The sequence below is a fragment of the Acanthochromis polyacanthus genome, chromosome 19 (genome assembly GCF_021347895.1).
Source record: "Acanthochromis polyacanthus isolate Apoly-LR-REF ecotype Palm Island chromosome 19, KAUST_Apoly_ChrSc, whole genome shotgun sequence".
Lineage (NCBI taxonomy): Eukaryota > Metazoa > Chordata > Actinopteri > Pomacentridae > Acanthochromis > Acanthochromis polyacanthus.
Window position 1 is genome coordinate 2700427 of NC_067131.1, and position 25031 is coordinate 2725457.

Below are 25031 nucleotides of genomic sequence, written 5' to 3' on the forward strand. Positions count from 1 at the left end.
AACCAGTTTGACATGTTCAGGTGTTCTTTGTGTGAAAACTCAGAGGTTTCAGGGATCAGAAGGTGGTTTTCAACTTTCTTTGTTAACTTTCTGCTTCAACTTTAAACTAAATTTCCTTCACTAAGCCAGCCCTCTGGACTTCCAGTAAGCTTAACCTAGCAAACATTTCAGACTTTTCTCTGTGAATTCTGAGAAATAATTTCCTATTTAATGACAGAGCTGCACATCTGAACTCAGTCTCATTAAAACAGACTCTAATTCAGTGTCATCCATCCAGATTAAAGTGCAGTTACCCAGAATGTTTGTTGATGAGCTCCAACAAAACCTGTCCAGGTAGAAGGCCACTTTGACAAACAGGAAGTGGAAGATTCCAAGCAGATTTATAGAAGGGGGAACTGGACTGTACTAAGTGTGGTCCAGTATAGAGGGGGGGTGTTTGTGGGTTTTTAAGGCTGATAATGATTATTAGTGAGACATTTAGAGCAGATATTCATTTGCAGTAAATTAAAATATTTAAAATCTTAGAGTTAAACTTAGAAGAACACAAACTCTAACAGAAAACTTTGTTGATAAATTTTTGTTTTGTTTCCAGATGTTAAGTTAAAGGAGTTTTATTGGTGACGTATAACCAATCAGATCACTCCAGAAGACAGAACGACCACAGCTAGATAAAGGTTCACAGCCAAAGTAGCGCCATTTTTAAATGTATTTATTACTGTAAAAACTAAAATACTGATAATCAGTAAATCAGTCAGCCCACAATTAATACAATTCTACAATGTCTGTCTCTTTCCTTTGACTTGTTATTTATACAATATAAACGATGTATATGATGGCGTTTCTTCATACCAAAGGCTAACTATGAAGTTTTCTCAGAGACATACCATGATACTCTGTTTGTTCTGGCCCTGGGCCGCTGCTCTCCTCCTCTGGTGTTTTCTGGATTGTTCTCAGCTTCATGCCTTCGTCCACCCGGCCTCCGTTGACTCGTCCCGCCTGCCGTCTCTGGAGCTGAAGCTGGATAGGATCAGACCAAAGTACCGTCCAATCACGATGCCAGCCGCCTCTCAAAAGACTCCTTCATCTGGCAGGTTCATATCAGAAAATATCACTGAATGGCTCATGTCTGCCCTCTTCAGGTAGAAAAAAAAAGTGATTTAAATCCAGTTTAACACTATAATTTCATTCAAGGCACTCAGGTTACAGTTTGTAGTTTGTCTTCCTGCACATTTTCTAAATTCTGGAGCATAAACTTACACTTTAGAGCCATTTCAAAGAGTTTTATAGACTAACGCATGTTGGTACAAGATAAAATCTAAGAAGAACTTGTGTTCTTCGCAGGCACTGGCTCCTTGCTGTAATGAAAGGACAGATTAAGGCTTCAGGAGCACCATTTTTCATGTTTACACAAAAAATTCATTTAACATAAAAGTCTTTTGCTGTTCTTTTTGTGTGACAACAGTCCTTTTGTATTCTCTTAAATATTTAGTCCCAAAGTCCAGCGATCTGCATTCTGTTCTTGTTTTTCAGCTCATCTCGGTGTGGACAGTCCTCAGAGTCCATGTCGGCTGTAAGGAATGGCAAAATGACATACCTGACGTCAGCAGTGTTGTAGCTTTCCTGTCTCCGTGTTCGCTGGATGTTTAATAAATCCCCGGCCTCCTTTCAAAGGTTTTTGGGGACTTTGACGGCGAACACCATGGGGTCCTTGGCCTTGTTGCTGAAGGCTTTCCGGATGACGTCGACGGCGTGTTGGTGGGTGACTCCGTGTAGAGAGACTCCATCAACGGACACCAACTCAAATCCAGCCTGAGACGAGGAACGAGAGCGTTTTCAGATGTAACATTAGTCGCTTAATGTTCTGACAAAAGTCACTCGTGTTCTCGTTCCTCAAGGCTTCTCTCTGATATGCCAACAAAAGTGACGGAGGCAGACACAGTGTGAGATGTTTGTCGTACATGTGAGATTAGATGCACTAAACCTAAATCTGTGTTTGCTTTACAGTAATGTGACTACATGCAGTTTAGACTTGTTCTGCATTAAAAGTAATACAGAAGCTGTTCTAGCCAGGCACTCATTCAGACATGAAATTGACACGTTCAGTTGATGTCAGATTAAGAGAAAGAAGTGCATGTTTGACAGTAATAGAAAAAAAAACGCAAATACATTAAAATTCATTTAATTTCTTTGACTTTAGTTTCATTGAAAGAGCGCTCAAGAAAAGGCAATAACTTCTCATTTTAATCTACAAACCTCCTGACAAATGTAACAACATTATTTATAAATGGTTTTGAATCTGATTGTGAGCTACTCTGATGAGTGAAACTTCTACAAACTCAAAGCCAGTCAGCACCATCAGACACTTTTACTACTAATAATATCAACTGATTATTGACAAAACTCAATTTTGGCAACAAACAAAAAAACAACTTGTAAATTTGAAGAATAGTTGTTGTCCATATCGTCTTTATTGGTCTTCTATCATATATTAGACACTATGACAACAGAAGAGATCTAAAAACTGGATTCTGTGCCGCATTAAATGACATCTGAAAGTTTTAGATTCTGCAGAAATTGCTGAAATGTTACCTTGAGCACCTCACAGGTGGAGGCGGCTCCTCCAGGGAAGATCTTCTCGATCTTCACCACCGGCTGAACCTTCGACTCCATCCCTCCAGAAATACTGATGCCTGCAGAATCACAACCACAGAAGTCAGTCATCTAGATCTTTAGATTGGTTTCCTGCATCATCATGTGTTTCTCAAGTCGTGACTTTTGCTCGTAGCCAAGTTCAGAAAACCAGCTAATTAACCCAAGTGTGAAGTGAAAATGATGTCATCTTTATACTGGCGCTGGGAAAATCTTGCAGTTACAGAACTTTGGAAATGATGTATTTGTGCATCTCAAAAAAATGTAATATTCTGAAATCATTTAATAGTTTTCAGTAATAATCTCAGAAAGTGAAAATTTTATATATTTTAGACTAATTTCACATAAAGCAAAAATATTAAAAACATTTTTCTTATTTCTTTTTGATGATTATGGCCTACAGCAGAAAAAAAACAACATGCTTGAAACATTAAAATATTTAATTTAGAGTTTAAGTAAATTAATATTCAGACCAAAGTGCATAATACTTTATGTGTAATAGGTGTTTAATATATGAAATCTTGCTTTTTTAAAATTCAATGATGAAGAAAATCTTTTTTTTAAATAATATTCAAATTTCGAAAGGATAAATATCTAAAAGCAAACCTGGTTTCCACATAAACTTTGATTTTTTTTCCAGACATTAACTCCGACCAGATGAAACCTGTTTATTTACCCAGAGACTGTTTGGTCTTGGAGATGCTGACGGTTTGGAGCTCGTACTCCTGTTCAGCCTCGGTGCCGTTGCTCTCAGGTGAAGCCTGGTGACCGTTCATCTGTTCGCTTCCCACCTGCTGACCAGAACCTGAACCAAACACCTGCGACAGCAACGGTCGACTCCTCCGAGCGGCGCTCTGCAGCGTGAACACCGAGTCTTTACTCCTGTCGCCGCTTTTCTCCATTTTGCCTTTTGAGTGACCGTTTCTGAACGGGGGGCGTCCTCTTTCTGAGTTCGTATCTGAAGCCGAGTGCAGCGAAACCTCGTCGAAGTGGACGGAGCGAATTGTTCCGATGTCTGGCCTGAGAGGAGGCCGGGAGTCGCTGCCTCGAGCCAGCAGCCAGTTGGGCAGCATCGGACTGACGATAGGGGGTTTAAGGTCTCTGGACTCTGTGTTGTATCCGTCCACCGGGATGTCCAGCAGAGGTGTGAAGGACCTGGAGGTCTGAGGTCTCTCCCTGGACCCCCGTGGAGCCGTCAGACTGAGCTTCTCCAGCTCCTCCAGCAGGTGGCTCTCCTTCTCCACCTCCTCTGTGTTGTGGAGCTCAAAGCCTCCTCTGTAATCTGGAGGGAGAACAAATGTAACGGCACGTTGTCATGTTCAGGATGTGGTTAGAAAGGTTTTACTAGAGAGGGGGAAGTATGGAAGTAAGTATGCAAGGAAGTAAGTGAGGAAGTGAGGAAGGAAGGAAGGAAGGAAGGAAGTATGGAAGAAAGTATGCAAGGAAAGAAGTATGGAAGTAAGGAAGGAAGTCAGTAAGGAAGAAAGGAAGGAAGGAAGTCTGTAAGGGAGGACATAAGGAAGGAAGGAAGGAAGGAAGGAAGGAAGGAAGGAAGGAAGGAAGGAAGGAAGGAAGGAAGGAAAATTTATTTATATAGCACATTTCAACAACGAGGCGATTCAAAGTGCAAAGGAAGGAAGTATGTAAGGAAGGAAGTCTGTCAGGAAGGAAGTGAGGAAGTATGTAAGGAAGGAAGTCTGTCAGGAAGGAAGTATGTAAGGAAGGAAGGAAGGAAGGAAGAATGGATGTAAGTATGGAAGTAAGGATGTAAGGAAGGAAAGAATGAAGGAAGTATCTAAGTAAGGGAGTGAGGAAATAAGGAAGGAAAGAAGGAAGTATGAAAGTAAGGAATTATACAAGGAAGGAAGTAGGGAAGGAAGTGAGAAAGTAAGTAAGGAAGTATGCAAGGAAGAAATATATGTATGTAAGGAAGGAAGTTATTACATTCTCTTCTGCATTTTGTTTTTCTTGTCTGATCACCCTCTTGTCAGCTTCCTTCTACAAATCTATGGTTCCGATATTTAACGTCCCTAAACATTTTAGTTTTTAGCTCGTTATTCAATAATCCTGCAGCTGTAGGACTCTGCGTGCTGATGACATCCTTTAGTTTAAAATTTGTATCCGTCACAATAATGTCTGACTGTATCACAACTTTGGCTTGACTTGAGTATTTTTATGTTTTAACCTCTTTTCTTGTCAAAAAAAATGTGCTTTCAGAGAGACGACTCATCCCTCAAAACACAATATTTAAATCTATTGTTAACAACACGATATAGCAGGAAAACATCCATTTCCATTCATCAAAACAACATTTTAAGAAGCTTCCCACGAGAATAAAATGAAATATTATTGTTCTCACCTGGAATGGGAGTTATGAGGCGCCGTTTGGGTGCTCGACCAGAGGTGGGAGAACGAAGAGGAGGAGTTCGGACTACAACAATGCACAAAGAGAAATGCTCATTTACAGAAATGTCAAAAGGTGTAAAGACGAAGAACCATATTTAGCAGAAGAGAGCAAAAAGAGGTTCTTAATCTCAACGGGATCTTTCCTGGTTAAATAAAGATTAAATAAAACACCATAGATGTGTAAATTTACCATGCATATCTGTACATGTAAATCTCCCTGATGAAGGATCAATAAAGTTATCTCATCTTATTCTAGTAGGACTACTGAAAGCTTTTTTGTGTTGCATAAGTTTCCAGGTTGCATTAAACATTGCCTATACTGCAAAAACCCACTTTCTGAAAACCTGGGAATGTACATAATATCAAAAAGTGAGCTAACTGAGATTACAATTATACAACTGTGCAAAAGCAACCGAGCAAATCTGTAAATCCGCTGCTACAAATTCAGCGTGAATCTCACTCATAATTGTTACACGCACTTGAACGGTACTTGAGGATATCGTAGGCTTCCACTTCAATAGTGGTCACCATGTTATTGAAAAGACTCAGATCAGAAGGAGGAAGCAGCATCCTGAGAAACAAGATGACACAAGAGAAAAAAAACAAATTAGTCTGCATCATGTTATTGTGAAACGTTTGGATTTCAGATGATTATCCAGCAAAAAATAAATAAAATCCTTAAGCCCCTTCTGGCAGCGTTGGTAACACCATTGTTCCTCTGGATGGATTTACACACAGAAAGATGTGGGGCACAGTTTGATTATTAAAATCATGCATGAAGATATTCTGTGGATTTCTGTGTGTATTTTAGCTGCAAATTCAAGCTGAAAACTATACAGATCTTGGTTTGCCTGAAAATGTACCACTGCATCAGCCTCTGGAGTAAAATACTGATAACTACCATTTTCTGCTCTGACTCACCTGACTTCTCTGAGCAGCAACAGCTTCTCAGGTCGATCCAGAACAACCAGCAGGTGGCGTATTAAGTTCTCCACTGAGCGATCTGCTATGTACTGTGAGTCAAATCAGCGCATCAGCGTAGTATTTATTTAACAGAGAAAGCTTGTCCTTAATTTAGGGCTGAAATGTGATAAATAAGGCAAAGCTTCCTACCCTTCGGCACATCTTCATCACTTCAGCCACCTCCTCCTCAGTCAGCAGCCTCCGGGCCATGTCCTCCACCACCCCCAGCATCTCTGAATTTGGCATCGCTTTGACCTGTCGCCGGTCTGAAGACGTCAGAAAGTACAAACAGCATCGTTTCTGACGGCCTCAATGAACGTAGAGTTTTGCAGAAAGTAGATTTAAGAGTTTAGTATGTCGTCCAAAATGTGGCAAAAATGTCATAGTTTCGTATGTCGTCCAAAATATGAAAAAAAGTCATAGTCTAGTATGTCATCTAAAATGTGGAAAAAAGTCATATTTTAGTATGTCGTCCAAAATACGGCCAAAAAAGTCATAGTTTAGCATGTCGTCCAAAATATGAAAAAAAGTCATAGTTTAGCATGTCGTGCAAAATGTGACAAAAACGTCATAGTTTAGTATGTCGTCCAAAATATGAAAAAAACGTCATAGTTTAGTATGTCGTCCAAAATGTGGGAAAAAAAGGTAACAGTGGGGTGCCAGTATAGCTCAACAGGTTAAGCAGCTGAACCTTGTATAGGTCTCTGATGCAGCGGCCCAGATTCGATTCCTGCTCGCAACCCTTTACTGCATGTCTTTCCCCAATTTCCTGTCTATCTCTCACTTTGTCTACCCAATAAAAGAAAACGACAAAGTTTAGTCCATAACATGGAAAAAATTCGTAGTTTAGTATATCGTCCAAAATGCGAAAAAAAACATCGCAGTATAGTACGTCGTCCAAAATGTGGCAAAAAAAAGTCAGTTTAGTATGCAGGTAAACCATGTGCAGGTGCTGGTCTCTGATGCAGCTGCCCGGGTTCGATTCCCGCTCGCAGCCCTTTGCTGCAGTTTCCTCCCCTATTTGCTGTTTGTCTCTCACTTCATCTACCCAATAAAAGGCCATAAAAATAATAATGGAAAGAAAACACCATAGTTTAGTATGTCGTCCAAAATATGAAAAAAAGTCATAGTTTAGTACGTCGTCCAAAATATGAAAAAAAAGTCATAGTTTAGTATGTCGTCCAAAATATGAAAAAATTTCATAGTTTAGTATGTCGTCCAAAATACCGCCAAAAAAGGCATAGTTTAGAATGTCATCCAAAATGTGACAAAAACGTCGTAGTTTAGTATGTCGTCCAAAACGTGACAAAAATGTCATAGTTTAGTATGTCGTCCAAAATGTGACAAAAACGTCGTAGTTTAGTATGTCGTCCAAATTGTGACAAAAATGTCATAGTTTAGTATGTCGTCCAAATTGTGACAAAAATGTCATAGTTTAGTATGTCGTCCAAAATATGAAAAAATTTCATAGTTTAGTATGTCGTCCAAAATACCGCCAAAAAAGGCATAGTTTAGTATGTCATCCAAAATGTGACAAAAACGTCGTAGTTTAGTATGTCGTCCAAAACGTGACAAAAATGTCATAGTTTAGTATGTCGTCCAAAATATGAAAAAATGTCATAGTTTAGTATGTTGTCCAAAATGTGAAAAAAAGTCAGTTTAGTATGTCGTCCAAAATGTGAAAAAATGTCATACTTTAGTATGTCATCCAAAATACGGCCAAAAAAGTCATAGTTTGGAATGTCATCCAAAATGTGAAAAAAAGTCATAGTTTAGTATGTCGTCAAAAATGTGAAAAGAAACCTCATAGGTTAGTATGTCGTCCAAAATGTGAAAAAAAGTCATGGTTTAGTATGTCGTCCAAAATATGAAAAAAAGTCATAGTTTAGTATGTCGTCCAAAATACGGCCAAAAATGTCATAGTTTAGTATGTCGTCCAAAATGCGAAAAAAAAACATCGCAGTATAGCACGTCGTTCAAAATGTGGCAAAAAAAAGTCAGTTTAGTATGTCGTCCAAAATGTGACAAAAAACCTCATAGCTTAGTATGTCGTCCAAAATGTGAAAAAAAAACACCACAGAGAGGTGCCTTGTATAGCTCAATGGGTTAAGCAGGTAAACCATGTGTAGGGGCTGGTCTCTGATGCAGCTGCCCGGGTTCGATTCCCGCTCGCAGCCCTTTGCTGCAGTTTCCTCCCCTATTTGCTGTTTGTCTCTCACTTCATCTACCCAATAAAAGGCCATAAAAATAATAATAGAAAGAAAACACCATAGTTTAGTATGTCGTCCAAAATATGAAAAAATTTCATAGTTTAGTATGTCGTCCAAAATACCGCCAAAAAAGGTATAGTTTAGCATGTCATCCAAAATGTGACAAAAACGTCGTAGTTTAGTATGTCGTCCAAAATGTGACAAAAACGTCGTAGTTTAGTATGTCGTCCAAATTGTGACAAAAATGTCATAGTTTAGTATGTCGTCCAAAATATGAAAAAATTTCATAGTTTAGTATGTCGTCCAAAATACCGCCAAAAAAGGCATAGTTTAGTATGTCATCCAAAATGTGACAAAAACGTCGTAGTTTAGTATGTCATCCAAAACGTGACAAAAATGTCATAGTTTAGTATGTCGTCCAAAATATGAAAAAATGTCAGTTTAGTATGTTGTCCAAAATGTGAAAAAAAGTCAGTTTAGTATGTCGTCCAAAATGTGAAAAAATGTCATACTTTAGTATGTCATCCAAAATACGGCCAAAAAAGTCATAGTTTGGAATGTCATCCAAAATGTGAAAAAAAAGTCATAGTTTAGTATGTCGTCAAAAATGTGAAAAGAAACCTCATAGGTTAGTATGTCGTCCAAAATGTGAAAAAAAGTCATGGTTTAGTATGTCGTCCAAAATATGAAAAAAAGTCATAGTTTAGTATGACGTCCAAAATACGGCCAAAAATGTCATAGTTTAGTATGTCGTCCAAAATGCGAAAAAAAAACATCGCAGTATAGCACGTCGTTCAAAATGTGGCAAAAAAAAGTCAGTTCAGTATGTCGTCCAAAATGTGACAAAAAACCTCATAGCTTAGTATGTCGTCCAAAATGTGAAAAAAAAAACACCACAGAGAGGTGCCTTGTATAGCTCAATGGGTTAAGCAGGTAAACCATGTGTAGGTGCTGGTCTCTGATGCAGCTGCCCGGGTTCGATTCCCGCTCGCAGCCCTTTGCTGCTGTTTGTCTCTCACTTCATCTACCCAACAAAAGGCCATAAAAATAATAATAGAAAGAAAACACCATAGTTTAGTATGTCGTCCAAAATATGAAAAAAAGTCATAGTTTAGTATGTCGTCCAAAATATGAAAAAATTTCATAGTTTAGTATGTCGTCCAAAATACCGCCAAAAAAGGTATAGTTTAGCATGTCATCCAAAATGTGACAAAAACGTCGTAGTTTAGTATGTCGTCCAAAATGTGACAAAAACGTCGTAGTTTAGTATGTCGTCCAAATTGTGACAAAAATGTCATAGTTTAGTATGTCGTCCAAAATATGAAAAAAAGTCATAGTTTAGTATGTCGTCCAAAATATGAAAAAATTTCATAGTTTAGTATGTCGTCCAAAATACCGCCAAAAAAGGCATAGTTTAGTATGTCATCCAAAATGTGACAAAAACGTCGTAGTTTAGTATGTCATCCAAAACGTGACAAAAATGTCATAGTTTAGTATGTCGTCCAAAATATGAAAAAATGTCATAGTTTAGTATGTCGTCCAAAATATGAAAAATGTCATAGTTTAGTATGTCGTCCAAAATGTGAAAAAATGTCATAGTTTAGTATGTCATCCAAAATGTGAAAAAAAGTCATAGTTTAGTATGTCGTCCAAAATATGAAAAATTTCATAGTTTAGTATGTCGTCCAAAATACCGCCAAAAAAGGTATAGTTTAGCATGTCATCCAAAATGTGACAAAAACGTCGTAGTTTAGTATGTCGTCCAAAATGTGACAAAAACGTCGTAGTTTAGTATGTCGTCCAAATTGTGACAAAAATGTCATAGTTTAGTATGTCGTCCAAAATATGAAAAAAAGTCATAGTTTAGTATGTCGTCCAAAATATGAAAAAATTTCATAGTTTAGTATGTCGTCCAAAATACCGCCAAAAAAGGCATAGTTTAGTATGTCATCCAAAATGTGACAAAAACGTCGTAGTTTAGTATGTCATCCAAAACGTGACAAAAATGTCATAGTTTAGTATGTCGTCCAAAATATGAAAAAATGTCATAGTTTAGTATGTCGTCCAAAATATGAAAAAATGTCATAGTTTAGTATGTCGTCCAAAATGTGAAAAAATGTCATAGTTTAGTATGTCATCCAAAATGTGAAAAAAAGTCATAGTTTAGTATGTCGTCCAAAATATGAAAAAATTTCATAGTTTAGTATGTCGTCCAAAATACCGCCAAAAAAGGTATAGTTTAGCATGTCATCCAAAATGTGACAAAAACGTCGTAGTTTAGTATGTCGTCCAAAATGTGACAAAAACGTCGTAGTTTAGTATGTCGTCCAAATTGTGACAAAAATGTCATAGTTTAGTATGTCGTCCAAAATATGAAAAAAAGTCATAGTTTAGTATGTCGTCCAAAATATGAAAAAATTTCATAGTTTAGTATGTCGTCCAAAATACCGCCAAAAAGGCATAGTTTAGTATGTCATCCAAAATGTGACAAAAACGTCGTAGTTTAGTATGTCATCCAAAACGTGACAAAAATGTCATAGTTTAGTATGTCGTCCAAAATATGAAAAAAGTCATAGTTTAGTATGTCGTCCAAAATATGAAAAAATGTCATAGTTTACTATGTCGTCCAAAATGTGAAAAAATGTCATACTTTAGTATGTCATTCAAAATACGGCCAAAAAAGTCATAGTTTGGAATGTCATCCAAAATGTGAAAAAAGTCATAGTTTAGTATGTCGTCAAAAATGTGAAAAGAAATCTCATAGGTTAGTGTGTCGTCCAAAATATGAAAAAAAAACATAACACTTGGGTGCCTTGTATAGCTCAATGGGTTAAGCAGGTAAACCATGTGTAGGTGCTGGTCTCTGATGCAGCTGCCCGGGTTCGATTCCCACTCGCTGCAGTTTCCTCCCCTATTTGCTGTTTGTCTCTCACTTCATCTACCCAATAAAAGGCCATAAAAATAATAATAGAAAGAAAACACCATAGTTTAGTATGTCGTCCAAAATATGAAAAAAAGTCATAGTTTAGTATGTCGTCCAAAATATGAAAAAATTTCATAGTTTAGTATGTAGTCCAAAATACCGCCAAAAAAGGCATAGTTTAGTATGTCATCCAAAATGTGACAAAAACGTCGTAGTTTAGTATGTCGTCCAAAACGTGACAAAAATGTCATAGTTTAGTATGTCGTCCAAAATATGAAAAAATGTCATAGTTTAGTATGTCATCCAAAATGTGAAAAAAAGTCATAGTTTAGTATGTCGTCCAAAATATGAAAAAATTTCATCGTTTAGTATGTCGTCCAAAATACCGCCAAAAAAGGCATAGTTTAGTATGTCATCCAAAATGTGACAAAAACGTCGTAGTTTAGTATGTCGTCCAAATTGTGACAAAAATGTCATAGTTTAGTATGTCGTCCAAAATATGAAAAAAAGTCATAGTTTAGTATGTCGTCCAAAATATGAAAAAATTTCATGGTTTAGTATGTCGTCCAAAATATGAAAAAATTTCATAGTTTAGTATGTCGTCCAAAATACGGCCAAACAAGTCATAGTTTGGAATGTCGTCCAAAATATGAAAAAACGTCATAGTTTCGTATGTCGTCCAAAATATGAAAAAAAGTCAGTTTAGTATGTCGTCCAAAATACGGCCAAAAATGTCATAGTTTAGTATGTCGTCCAAAATATGAAAAAGTGTCATAGTTTAGTATGTCGTCCAAAATACGGCCAAAAAAGTCATAGTTTGGAATGTCGTCCAAAATGTGAAAAAAAAAGTCATAGTTTACTATGTCGTCCAAAATATGAAAAAAAAACATAACACTTGGGTGCCTTGTATAGCTCAATGGGTTAAGCAAGTAAACCATGTGTAGGGGCTGGTCTCTAACGCAGCGACCTGGGTTCGATTCCCGCTCGCAGCCCTTTGCTGCATTTTCTTCCCTATTTCCTGTTTGTCTCTCACTTCGTCTACGCCATAAAAATAATACATTATAGTTTCGTATGTCGTCCAAAATATGAAAAACAACGTCATAGTTTAGTATGTCGTCCAAAATATGAAAAACAACGTCATAGTTTAGTATGTCGTCCAAAATATGAAAAAAGAAATAATAATTTAGTATGTCGTCCAAAATATGAAAAAACATCGTATGTCGTCCAAAATATGGCAAAAAATGTCAGTTTAGTATGTCGTCCAAAATATGAAAAAAGTCATAGTTTAGTATGTCGTCCAAAATGTGACAAAAATGTCATAGTTTAGTATGTCGTCCAAAATGTGACAAAAATGTCATAGTTTAGTCCGTCGTCCAAAATATGAAAAAAGTCATAGTTTAGTATGTCGTCCAAAATACGAAAAAATTTCATAGTTTAGTATGTCGTCCAAAATACCGCCAAAAAAGGCATAGTTTAGTATGTCATCCAAAATGTTACAAAAACGTCGTAGTTTAGTATGTCGTCCAAATTGTGACAAAAATGTCATAGTTTAGTACGTCGTCCAAAATATGAAAAAAAGTCATAGTTTAGTATGTCGTCCAAAATACCGCCAAAAAAGGCATAGTTTAGTATGTCATCCAAAATGTGACAAAAACGTCGTAGTTTAGTATGTCGTCCAAAACGTGACAAAAATGTCATAGTTTAGCATGTCGTCCAAAATATGAAAAAATGTCATAGTTTCGTATGTCGTCCAAAATATGAAAAAAGTCATAGTTTAGTATGTCGTCCAAAATATGAAAAAACGTCATAGTTTAGTATGTCGTCCAAAATATGAAAAATGAAATAATAATTTAGTATGTCGTCCAAAATATGAAAAAAACATCGTATGTCGTCCAAAATATGGCAAAAATGTCAGTTTAGTATGTCGTCCAAAATATGAAAAAAGTCATAGTTTAGTATGTCGTCCAAAATATGAAAAAATTTCATAGTTTGGTATGTCGTCCAAAATACCGCCAAAAAACGCATAGTTTAGTATGTCATCCAAAATGTGACAAAAACGTTGTAGTTTAGTATGTCGTCCAAAACGTGACAAAAATGTCATAGTTTAGTATGTCGTCCAAAATATGAAAAAATGTCATAGTTTCGTATGTCGTCCAAAATATGAAAAAATGTCATAGTTTAGTATGTCATCCAAAATACGGCCAAAAATGTCATAGTTTGGAATGTCGTCCAAAATGTGAAAAAAAAAAGTCATAGTTTAGTATGTCGTCCAAAATATGAAAAAAAAACATAACACTTGGGTGCCTTGTATAGCTCAATGGGTTAAGCAAGTAAACCATGTGTAGGGGCTGGTCTCTAACGCAGCGACCCGGGTTCGATTCCCGCTCGCAGCCCTTTGCTGCATTTTCTTCCCTATTTCCTGTTTGTCTCTCACTTCGTCTACGCCATAAAAATAATACATTATAGTTTCGTATGTCGTCCAAAATATGAAAAACAACGTCATAGTTTAGTATGTCGTCCAAAATATGAAAAAAGAAATAATAATTTAGTATGTCGTCCAAAATATGAAAAAAAATATCAGTTTCGTAGTATCGTCCAAAACATGGCCAAAAAGTCATAGTTTAGTATGTCGTCCAAAATATGGGCAAAAAACGTCATAGTTTAGTATGTCGTCCAAAATGTGAAAAAAGTCATAGTTTAGTATGTCGTTCAAAATATGAAAAAACATCGTAGTTAAATATGTCAATAAAAGGGCCCAAAAAACAACTTAGAAAAAAACGTTTTACAATGTCATCCTTAATGTGCAGAAAAACCTCATAGTTTCGTATGTCGTCTAAAATGCCACTAAATTATTGGTTCTTCACCATCTTTACAAACCACACACAAACTCTTATAGTCTTCTGTTCAATAAAACATGATATAAATGACTTTTGTGCATTTTAGGATAAAAAATGAAGCTACCTTTGCCAGACGGAGACTTGGATTGTCCTCTGGAAGTGTCTCTCTTACGTCCTCCTTTGAACAACAAGTTAACGAAGGTCTTTGATCGCTGAAGAGTGCTCTTCTCCTCTGGATCCTTCCCTTTCTGCTTCTTCTCTTTCTTATGTTTGATCTCTATGATATGAAAGCAGCAGCTGGTCAGTTATATTTTTGATCGTCCCGCCTTCTCATGAACTTTCCCGTATCTTCATGTTTTACCTGCCACAGTGACTTGGCTCTGCGACCTGGTGATGGGTCGACTCGGCCTGCTAAGAGCCAGAAGCACCGCTGTTTTAGTCGACTCTTTCCTCCCACCGCCCTCGTCTCCACGAATCACTGTATCTTTGAGCAGAGTTGTCGGTCCGAGGCTGCGAGTCGTGTCTGCAGCCGTCCTCTGAGAGGGAAGGTCCGTCTGGATGGCGGTTTCAGTTCTCTCCGACTCAGATCTGAACATAAAAACTACCACAATCACCTCTAGTCTAGACTTTAACTTTAATCTGTAATATTTGTGTATCTGTGGTGGACTGAAAACATGCTCTATTAGGGCAGAATGATTATTATTTATGACTACTACTTTATTGATTTAACAGATTTTTGCTGCCTTTTCACTTTGAATAAACAGATCTCAACTTTTCCTTCCAAGTTATGCTACTTTCCTGCTAATGTACAAATGGTTCACCTGAATTCAGTGCATCTGCTGGAGACAAAATTAAAATAAAAAATTAAATCCAAAACACTTCACTGGCTGAATGTCTGCTTATTTATAGGCATCAAAATTTACTAAAGTTCACCCAAACACCTCACATGTAGGCTAAGGTAGATGCTAGCTAGGCGGGTGTGCACAGAGAAGCTTCTAGTCTCCACTGTGTTCCTGCAACTCAGACAGATGTGTGGCCAAAATATAATCAACCAAAATCTAGCGAATTTCGCTGGATTGTAGATTTTCTTCTGAATGTTCTTAAAGAAAATATTAGAACTTTTACTGGTCATAAATGTTTTCTTTTGTTTTTCTTTTAGTAATCAACAATCTTTTTTCTTAATGTCTTTGTAAAGCACTTTGAATCGCCTCGTTGTTGAAATGTGCTATATAAATAAATTTGCCTTGCCTTGCCTGGTGTATATATATATATATATATATATATATATATATATATATACATACATATATACGCAATCACTTTAAATATTTTTAGGATTTTTTTGGAAGATTTTTATTAATTTCTGGAAAATATTTACAATTTTAATTCTTTTTTATTTTTTAAATTTTCATGTCTTACCAAATTTGGGGATTTTTTAAAAATAAATCTTTTAGGAATTTATGGAATTTTCTTCCTGAAGATTTTGCAGTAAAAAATTTGGGGATTTTTTACTGAATTTTTGGATTTTCTTCAGACAAGGGAACAATATTTTTTGGTGCCCGAAAATGAAGACAACAGGAGGGTTACTCGCACCCCACTACTAGTTATTAGGTCCAACTTTTACAGAAAATTGAGCGGGGTTCTCATTCAGACTTGAAACTGACATATTTAGATGTCATCAGATTAGTGTAAAGTGGTGAATGTGTGATCCAAAAGTGGAAACGTTACGACAAACGAGCTGACTCTGACCTCTGGTCCTCGGTGGAGATGCAGACGTCCACCATGTCTGAACCAAACGGGAGGCTGGGAGGAAACATGACCTGCGATAAGCCGCTCAGAGAGCTGACCGGAGTCCCAGAGGACAACGAGGAGGCTGAAGAGTTGGAGTCTGAACCCTGAGAGGAGGATTTCTGGGTACCGTTGGCCACTGAGGAAGAAAACAAAACATCTCTCAACTCTTCTCCAAACATGTGACTGAATATCCTCTATTTTCTCCACACTGAACTGCAGCTTTCTAAAACACACGTACATTTATTGAGCCACCTGTATTCTGCCACCATCTCCTTATAAGCGGGGTATCGTCCTGCTTCCTGTGAAGATATGACCACAGATATGCAAATGAGATACAGTGGAGATGCTGAAACTTTTATAGGGATCGCTATATTTGATAAAGAGTAACTCTAGAACCAGAAACATGCATCACTTCCTCATCCTGCCCCACAAATAAAGACATTCCCCTTCTCAGCTTTCTAGTAAGCTTTGACTGCTGCTTTCTAACTTTCCACGTTGCGAAAGAACCCAAAATAAAAGTTGCACCAAACGCCGGCCTCCATGCTTTGATCAGCACCCGATCCCGGCCGCCTGGTGAATAATGCACACGGCCTGGCTGTTTTTCACAGCGCGAAACCCAACCTCAGACAAGTAAAGTGAGCAAGGAATATTTGGACTGCATGCCAGCTGTCGGCCCTGCCACACGAACCACCGCCGCCGTGTAGCGACTCGTGTAGTTTGTGTCGGGTTTGTCGTGTGTGTGAGAATCCAAGAAGAAAGGGATTCAACAGGTCAGAGAGTTAACGCACGTCGGGTTTTCTAACCGAGGCGGTAACGAAAGAGCCAACGTGCTTTCTAATAACAAAGAGTCATTATGGAATGCGATATGGCCTCTTGGGCTCCACATTCAAACCGAATCCAACACCAAACATCCCCACATTCAGCCGAGTCCTCTCTAACTCTGCTGACAAAGTGTGATTAGACGGAGGCCTTGTTAACAAACTGTAAGAAACAAACACCTTTAACATTAATATTTAACCCTCCTGTTGTCCTTGTTTATGGCCAACAAAAAATATTGTTTCCTCATCTGAAAAAAAAACAAAAATTCAGCAAAAAAATTCCCCAAATTCTGAAAATTTGCACAACCTTCAGGAAGAAAATTTCAATAGTTCCTGAAAAGTTTCCCTTAAAGGTTTTATTTAAAAAATCCCCCACATCTGGCAAGAAAATTCTTGTAAATATTTTCAAAAAAATTAGTAGAAATCTTCCCAAAAAATTCTAAAAATATCTAAAATGATTATATCAGTGAAACTTCTAATATTCTCTTTAAGAACTTTCACAAAATATCAACCAAAATCCAATGAAATTTGCTGGACTTTGATTTATTTACAAGAATTTTTTTGCCAAATTTGGGGTATTTTTTAAATAAATTTTTTTTGCTGAATTTTTGGATTTTTTTCAGACAAGAAAACAAATTTTTTTGGTGCCGGTAAATGAGGACAGCAGGATGGTTAATAATTAATGCATTCAACAGAGCTGCAATGAATAACAACTAATTTGTTGTTAAGCTATCAAGTATTAAATTAATCAACAAGTCTTTTTAACTTAAAATTCTGTGTTTTCCGGCTCCTTAAATGTGAATATTTTCTGTTGTCTTTCCTTCTCTGTGACAGTAAACTGAATATCTTTGGGTTGTCGACAGAACAAGACATTTGAGGCCTTTTGGGAAACACTGATGACATAATTTTTACCATTTTCTCACACTTTATAAACAGAAACTAGAAAATAATCGATATAAATAATGTTCAGTTGCAGCGTCTTTGTTCTCACCTTGATGGTCAACATGATGTGGGTGTGACTCTTCAGAACCTCCACTGCGCTGCTGTGGCTGATGTCCTGGAAGCTAACCCCGTTAGCAGCCAGGATCTGGTCCCCCATCTTAATCCCATTCTGTTCAGCCAGACCTCCTGGATCCAGTCTGAGGAAACCAGAAGGCAGATTTAGAGCCTAAACCATCGACTGTTTCTGTCGGTCACGTTCTTACTGGTCCCAGTTTGGCTGAATCTCTGTCATATACAGAGTTAGGGTCATCCCCTCCTAAAAATAATGCACTACTTTAGTTATTTATTCCATGTAGAAACTCATTTGTACTCTAGTTTCGTGTTGCTCCAAGCCAATAATATAATGCTGAACCTTTCATAAGTCCACATGTGACAAACTTAATTTTTTTTAAGTTACACAGTTATTATTATTATTGTTATTATTATTATTATTATTATCTGGGATGTGTTAATGACTAGTACCAACACAAACATTCTATGCATTATTATTTTTGAAGCATCACATTGTTAAAACAAATAAACTTATAAAAAAAAACTCAAGATCTTAAAGACAAAAATGTCCTAATTAATAAAATGCCAGGAAAATGTTATTTTTGAATATGTTTTTCAACATTCAAAGACAATTAACACAATTAAAATAAAATCTTTATTAATTACCAAATATTCTTTCAGGATTTTAATCCCTTCAATGACTTTTTATTTTTATTTTTATAAATTACACCACTGTTTCTTTTTTTAAATAAACAATATTTTCAAAATAATGAGTAAAATATTTTTATTGTAATGATAATTTGATAGTGATGCTAATGATAATTTAACATTGATTTTAATGATTTATTTTTTTGATTAAATGAAGTGTCAGATTGTAAAAACACAACTCAGATTTGGGATTTTTAAATCAACACCAGTCATGATCATAACTACTGGTTAAATTTTAAGACTTTAACCCTTTAAATGTAGGTTTGAGACAACATTTTTGTTGTTTAATGACCAAAAATAATAGTTACTTTCCATTTACTAAGCAGAAAGTAGATTTTCTGGATTCATACAGTCTGGGATGCATCAAATTTTTAAAAATTCCTCCAAAGTATTTACATTAACACAGCCAGAATGATTAAAAAATATTCAAAAACAATAACAAAAAAGACAACAGTGTTTCTGTAGTCGTATAATTGGTTAAGAAACCTCAGCCATAAAGCTGACAACAAAGGTGATGAAAACCAGTGGTGAAGCATTAAAAGTAGAGAAAAAGAGCACATGTTACAGTGCTGAGAGGATCGTAAACTTCAAACTAAATAGGTTCCTACATTTATTTCCTTCCTGTAACTCTGTATAATCTCCGCTAACATGCCTGTTTTTCTCCGTGGCAGATGGACCTACTTGGAGACGTAGATTCCCAGACCGAACTCTTTCCCTCCGCGGATGTTGAAGCCGAGGCAGTAGTCGTCTGAGGTGGTGTAAAGGTGGACGATCCTCTGCAGGGCGCTGCCTGAGCTGGCCTCTGAAGGCGTCCGACCGCTTTCCTCCACCACCATCCGCCGGTGGATCAGGTCCACCCTGGAGAACAACCAGCATTCAGCTTCTTAAACCTTTCATTAACGGTAAAAACAAACAGACACCAGCAGGATCTTCACCAGGTGGTCTTCTCCTTGGAGTAGCGGATGCCGGGGACTTTTCCGACTCGTCTCACCACCATCCTCAGCCGGTTGTTTCCCGTCAGCACCTTCACAGCGCTGCTCATGGTGATGCTCTCCAGGCTGACGCCGTTCACCTCCACCAGTTTATCTCCTACGAGCAGCCCGGCTTCCTCTGGACACAAACACAGCAAGAAAAGCCCTCAGAGATCAGTGCTCTGCCAAGGCTGCACAGTTTAATCAGCCGTTCCTTGGATCATTTCTGATGGCTAAGTCCTGATAAGTCCTCAGCGGTGGATTTGTAGTAGGATCACAATCATGTGATCGTCAGCAGCCCCATGACTTTCAGTTGTTTTTTTGTTTCATTTTTGTCTTTTTAAATCTCTTTTTGCTGTTTTTTTGTCTCATTTTCTGTCATTTTCAACTTTTTTGTTGTTTTTATGTTTAATTTTTTGTTAATTTAATCTATTCTTGTTGTTTTTTGGGATTTTTAATCTCTTTTTTGTTGTTTTTTGTCTTGTTTTGTCATTTTCAATCTTTTTTTGCTGTTTTTTTTCATTGTATTTTGTCATTTTTAATCTTTTTGTTGTTTTTATGTTTAATTTTTGTCAATTTAATTCGTTTTTGTTGGTTTTTTGTGTGTTTTTTGTCACTTTCAACCTTTATGTTGCTTTTTCATCTTATTTTCTGTCAGTGTCAACCTTCTTGTGCTTAATTTTTTGTCAATGTAAGGCGTGTGTTATACATGTGTACGTTATGTACGGATATCGAATCACATGGCCTAAATATGTAGCGGGCAGCAGGAATTGATGGGACTCAAAAACACCCCCACAATTTAATCAGCTGTTCCTTGGATCATTTCTGATGGATAAGTCCTGATAAGTCCTCAGAGACGGATTTGTAGTAGGATCACAATCAGCTGATGTAGTGTTCACTTGTTGTCATGGTTACAGTGACGCCGTGCTGTTATCTCACAATGATACAGAAATCTTTAGCCAATCCATGGATCCAGACTATAAGCTGCATCACTGCCAGAATCTAATCACTTGGTCCTTGTGTCATTTCTGACCTTCCCTGGAAATATTTTTCAAATCTGTTTGTCCGATTTTGAGTAATGCTGCTAACAGACAGATTAACAGAAGGACAAACGTACGGCGATCGTCACATAACTCCGCCGTGGAGCAACGGTGACAACATCCACACAAACACACCAGCCCTGAACAAACACCGTCTACTTCCACTCACCTGCCGTGCTGTTGTCCTCCACCTTGCTGACGAAGATGCTCAGTCCGTGTTCTGAACCTCCACGGACGCTGAACCCCAGTTTGCCGTCAACGCTTTTATCCACGGTGATCGTATGAAGGTCCTCGCTGTCGTCCCCACCTGGAAACAGATTGTGTGTCGACAAGCAAAAAAATGCACAGGTTACTGACTGTAACCCTCCGAAACATCTTCAGAGAGGTTTTGGGTTCCATTTTGAATATTGTCACTATTATTATACAGTCGTGGAGAAAATGATTAAACCACCCTTGTTTTGTTTTTCATTTTGATACCTGGTGCAACCAAAGGTCCATTTGTTTGGACAAATATAATGAAAACAACGAAAACAGCTCATAAGAGTTTAATTTAGGAGCTGGAATCAGACATTTTTTTTGATAGAAACCAAAATCACTTCAGTTCTTCCATCAATACCTATGTCATTATTCTGTGTTTTCTGTCTGTTTTAGTCCCATGATCCACACAGGAGTTAGTACTGATTCATAACCACTGTTTCTGACGATAAGTTTGTGCCTATTAATGTTTTCCAAGACTGTATATTAGAAGTTAGTTTTCTACCAGCAAATATAAACATATATTTTTACATTTAGTGTTAACCTCGTGTCATCCTGAGGCTCAAATTGACCTGGTTTAAAATTTGAAAATGTGGGAAAAAAATATATTTTCACAGAGAAACTTTTGATGTCCACATTTTCAACATTTTTGGGAAATCTTTGAACATTTTTTGTTGGAAAAAAGAAATGTTAAAAATGTTTCTTAGGATAATTCAAATAAAAATCAACCAAAATCCAATGAATTCTGCTGGATTTTTGTTTATTGTGAATGTTCTTAAAGGAAATATTAGAAGTTTTACTGATATATATGGAATCATTTTAGATATTTTTAGGATTTTTGGAAGATTTTTACTTATTTTTTGAAAATATTTACAAGAATTTTCTTGCCAAATTTGGAGAATTTTTAAATAAAACTTTTAAGGGAAATTGCGAAGGAATTATTGGAATTTTCTTCCTGAAGGTTTTGCAAATATTAATAAATTTTGGGAATTTTTTTGCTGAATTTTTTTCAGACAAGGAAACAATATTTTTGTTGCTAGTAAATGAAGACAACAGGGGGTTAAAATGATGTCTTATTTTTAATTTTGTGTACCTTTAAATACATGTATACGGTAAACATTCTGCCTGCTGCTGTAATTACAACTTTACAGTAACTGAGGTCATCGCTGTATTTTGTAACTTGATATGAACATATTTAATTGATTGAATAACCTCTGACTTGAATCTGCTTCTGTATTCATTTTAAATACTTACCTCATTAATTATTGATGCTGTGATTGTCCCAGGTGTTTAACTGCTTTCTTGAGCACTGCAGACTAATTTACAACCGGCATATTAAACTTATTTATCTTCTTCAGTGGATTGCAGTTTAATTTGCATCCCACCAGCTGCTCCTTACCGTCCACGGGGGAGTTGATGAGGATGACCCGGCCCATGGGTGAGGAGGATCGGATTCCACGGCGCCGCTGCTCCTTCTTCCGTAGGAGGTTGCGAGTAGCCGTGTGTGACCCCTGGGTCCCGGGGTTCTTCTCCCTGCGGGACGGGTCTGACGAGTGAGCCATGGAGGCCGGAGGGGTCCCCTTTCACTGGCTCTCCACCGGGGGCTCAGCTCCTGGCCGAGGAGTCTGCAGCATATGGCAGCAAGAAGGCAGAATAATAAACAGCTGCATTCTAAAAGACAAGCATGAGAGGCGACTGGGGGGGCCGACTCACTGATGCAGGCGGTTTGGTGACATGATGATCGACTCTTCGGCTTCCTGGAGTCACAGTTCGCTCCATTCCTGCCCATGTTGCATCTCTCTCACCTGTCCGAGTCTAAAAAATTAAACAGGTCAATTAACAAAAGGCAAATGCAGCGATGCATAAAAACCTGCATAATTCCCTGTAAAAGGATTCATTCAACATTTATTTAACCCTCGTGTCGTCCTGAGGGTCAAATTGACCCGTTTTAAAGCTTGAAAATGTGGAAAAAATATATTTTCATAATAAACAGAACGAACAACCAGTTCATAACACAGAAACTACTTAAAGGCAATTATTTAAATAAAAGCATTAATGAGTGCATTTAAGTAAAGCTAGAAGTTAAATAGGATGAAATTAAAACCTGAACTTAGATTGTTTTTCAAGTTACACGACCGTTCAAAAGTGTGGAGTCACTTAGAAATGTCCTTATTATAGAAAGAAAAGCATTTTTTTTTCAGTGAAGATAACAATAAATGAATGATAAATCCAGTGTAGACATTGTTAATGTGGTAAATGACTGTTCTATGTGAAATACTTAATGGAAAATCTCCATAGGGGTGCAGAGGAACATTTCCAGCAACCATCACTCCTGTGTTCTAATGCTACATTGTGTTAGCTGATGGTGCTGAAAGGCTCATTGATGATTAGAAAACCCTTGTGCAGTTATGTTAGCACATGGATAAAAGTGGGAGTTTGCGTGGAAAACATGGAATTGTCTGGATGAACCCCAACTCTTCCACAGTACATTTTTCGTGTATTTTTTTTTTTTTTTACAATATTTTACTATATTTTCATTATATTTAACTAAATTTTTACTGTACTTTTACTAATTTTTTACTGTATTCTTACTGTTTTTACTGTTTTATTATATTTTACTGTATTTTTACTATATTTTATTATTTTTTACTATATTTTTAAAGTATTTTGACTGTTTTTTTACAGTTTTTTTACAGTATTTTTACCGTATTTTTATTGTATTTACTGGGAATAATAATCAATGATTATCTTATTTTACTATGCAGTAGGTGCACGGTGAATACACAAACATAATCCAGTCGTCTGACCATATGAGGTAAGAGTTAACATTAACAGACAATAAGGTAAGAGGGTAAACAATCAATAGGGGCTTTATAAATAAATGCATAAAACCAGAGGATAACTATCACCAGTAATAACTCTTAGTGCAGACTGATAAAGTACAAGTGTTTCCCTGCAATGCAACGCAAGCATGATTTGTTTATGTTTTTTTTAAATGCCTTTTTTGACATAATTTAGTCATGAGTGTTGACATAAGATATTTAAAAGTGAGTTTTAATATTACAATATCCAAATGTTTTGTCTCTGGTTAAATTAATGAGTTTGGTTTCGTCTGCATTTAGAATTAATTTGTGTTTATTGAGTAAAAACTGTCCAGAAATCAGCTCCCATCTTCTGTTTTTATCGCTGCTCTGAGGTCAGAAACTGTTTAACTGGTTTATTTCAGTGACCCACTTCCAGCCAGGGTGTCACGTGGCTCCGTTGCCATGGTTACACGTCACTAAACTTACCCCGTGATGTCAGCTCGGGGTTTCCCCCGCGGCTCGCGGCGCTTCAGCACTCCGGACAGCGCCGCTAATTAGCGTCAAAGGTTGCGTCAAAAGGCCAAATATAGCGAACTGAAGCACGGAAATACCGAGCCCAGAATAGATTTAATTCACTTGTTTCAGCTCCTGACACTTCTTCAGCTTTAATTCCGCTAAAATATCTCACAACTGGTGAATAAATGCTGACTTTCTGAGCTGTATCTTGTCGAAGCGGATACAAAAAGACGCAAACAAGGACTTACCAAACATTTCAGGTCCTGAACGAGTCAGCTCCTCTAAAGATTCCTCCTCCAATAAAACCCAAACCGACGACGACAGAAAAACTCCAGTTTAGTCTTTAGACTGAGACCACATTATGTAAATGAACCGAAATAACGGGTAGCACACCTGAATCCATGTCAGTTTGGAGAGTCTGAACGCACCTGGCTGGACACTGCTGTCATCAGCTAAGCCCCGCCCCCTGCTCACTCTGATTAGCTGGAATGTACCGAAGAGACTGTGTTTGATTGGGCAACAGATATACCAATCTGCTGACAGGCAGCAAGAACCTGAAAAGTCTTTTCTGTCAGATACAGGTGAAAAAATAAAGCAGTAACTATTTAATTCAGGACAGAATCACTGCAGCAGTTACACAAACATTTAATCCAAAACATCTATCAGATTTATTTTAATTTTTAACAGGAGCACTAACACTTTGTTTATTCTTTTACTTTTAAATTGATTAAATACCTCCAACTCCTCTGTGCTTACAATGGACTATTTCAACTAAAAGCAAATATTTAACAGTGTGGGAACCTTTTTGAGCTTTCAAATTTACTTAGAGAGAGCTTTATTTAGTTTTTGTTTTTATCATTTGTAAAACCCAAATATACAGGGTTAAAGGTCTACACCCTTCAGATAGGTGCCAAATTTGACTAATTCTGTCTGGTGCAGAAATAAACATGCACAGTAGAATAGATTTTAGCATTAGCAATTACACATATTTTAATGCCTACTAAGCTTGCAGCCGTTTCAGTTTAGAAACATTTTAAAACAAACTTGAAGTACCAAATATCCAGCAGTAAACGGACAGAATGCATTTCTATAGCATGTTTTCAGTAAAAAAAGGACAATTTCAGATGTATCCAAGGGCATCCAGTAA

The 25031-nt window shown here is 37.0% G+C and overlaps 1 protein-coding gene across 1 annotated transcript; it reads right to left on the minus strand.

The window, feature by feature from the left end:
- Positions 1-693: 693 nt before the first annotated feature.
- On the minus strand, positions 694-24355 carry LOC110961321 (PDZ domain-containing protein 7). Its single transcript, XM_051939895.1, has 18 exons — positions 24133-24355; positions 22278-22379; positions 21964-22189; positions 20479-20616; positions 19234-19408; positions 18980-19156; positions 17589-17736; positions 16018-16078; positions 15738-15915; positions 14350-14576; positions 14113-14265; positions 6169-6284; positions 5977-6068; positions 5535-5626; positions 5009-5080; positions 3326-3931; positions 2590-2690; positions 694-1809 (listed from the first exon to the last, which is right to left on the minus strand). Exons 3-18 carry the CDS (start codon positions 22124-22126, stop codon positions 1666-1668), a joined length of 2643 nt encoding a protein of 880 aa, XP_051795855.1. The 5' UTR covers positions 22127-22189; positions 22278-22379; positions 24133-24355; the 3' UTR covers positions 694-1665.
- Between the last annotated feature and the right edge of the window lie 676 nt (positions 24356-25031).